At 45.0% G+C, this 1,206-nt stretch overlaps 1 protein-coding gene across 1 annotated transcript in view; it reads right to left on the reverse strand.

The window, feature by feature from the left end:
• ift172 (intraflagellar transport 172) overlaps nucleotides 1-1,206 on the reverse strand; it is a gene marked incomplete in the record, with an annotated part of 65,169 nt that overhangs the window by 57,572 nt on the left and 6,391 nt on the right. Inside the window, 2 exon segments of the mRNA XM_014025942.1 lie at nucleotides 375-498; nucleotides 576-790. Of these exon segments, the coding sequence (XP_013881396.1) occupies nucleotides 375-498; nucleotides 576-790 (339 nt within the window).

Below are 1,206 nucleotides of genomic sequence, written 5' to 3' on the forward strand. Positions count from 1 at the left end.
TACGTATCCAGCTGGTCAGAACTCATTGATTTCTATGAAAAAACACACGTGACGCAAAATACATAGTTTAAGCCACTGTTAGTAATTTAAAATTAGTTAYTTATTTAAAATTTCCATAACTATAAAATTCACAATTTTCTCAGCTCTATTTTGAACCATAGTTTGTAAAAATCKAGCAAGAAATAAGGAAGTTATAAGAGTTTTTCATCAGGATGACACCTCACAGTCCATTGACATCCATTCATAGTGTTGAGGCTCCTCAATGCAGAACAGAGCTCCAGTGTGTGCACGTCTATGTGGCTAGSAACACGCTAGCCACGCCCAATCCAGTAATATTTATCAAYGGTTTCAGCTTCAGCGCAGGAACGACTTACGGCACAAAGGCGTGATCCGTCTCTCTTCCAGGCCAAGCTGGTGATGGTGTAGAGGTTGGAGATCTCTTTGGGTTTGGCTTCATCCCACATGCCTCTCCTAGGGGCCCAGTTAAACACTCGTAACCTGCACAGAATCAACCAGACGAAGGTTTCATCCCCTCAGCTCCTTCATCACCCACCTTTAATCTGTTTCCTTCTGACCGGTCGAAGCTGCCGAACACCACAGACTGCCCGCTGGGGCTGGTGACCGCCACCGTGAACTCCCTCTCCGACCGGTCGCGGCTGTAGTCGAAGCTCTGCAGGATGTGGCCCTCCCTGCCGTACGCCACCACCTTCTTGTCGCAGCCGCCCGCCACGATGCTGTTAGCTCCCCAGGCCAGGGCGTAAGGAGGGCACGGGTGTGTCAACAGCTTCCCCTGAGTCAGAGCATGAGAATGTGAAAACATTCCTGAGAGTTCGGCGTGGACCAAGGAGTTTATATAGAACAGCTGAAGTGCGCAGAAACCAGGTGACAGTGTGATTGGCTGGTGAAGCTAACGGCTAACGCTAAACGGTCAGGAGTCTGGATTTCCCATTACTGTACATTTTGACAACAGAGCAGAAAAAAAGGACTGACCATGTAGAAATCATTAAAACTATTAAAGGGATCCACGATTAGTTGTTGTAACATTAAACTTTATTTGATAAACATTTATTTTAACTGTAAAAATACTGTAGGCTGTTTAATTTTGTAAATTTTAAAAAAAATATTTTAACACAGACGGAGCCATTTTATTTACGTGCAAAGCATTCTGGGTAAATGATGACATCAACTAGGTCATCGGTGCGAGGC

The sequence above is a fragment of the Austrofundulus limnaeus genome, unplaced genomic scaffold (assembly GCF_001266775.1).
Source record: "Austrofundulus limnaeus strain Quisiro unplaced genomic scaffold, Austrofundulus_limnaeus-1.0 Scaffold511, whole genome shotgun sequence".
Lineage (NCBI taxonomy): Eukaryota > Metazoa > Chordata > Actinopteri > Cyprinodontiformes > Rivulidae > Austrofundulus > Austrofundulus limnaeus.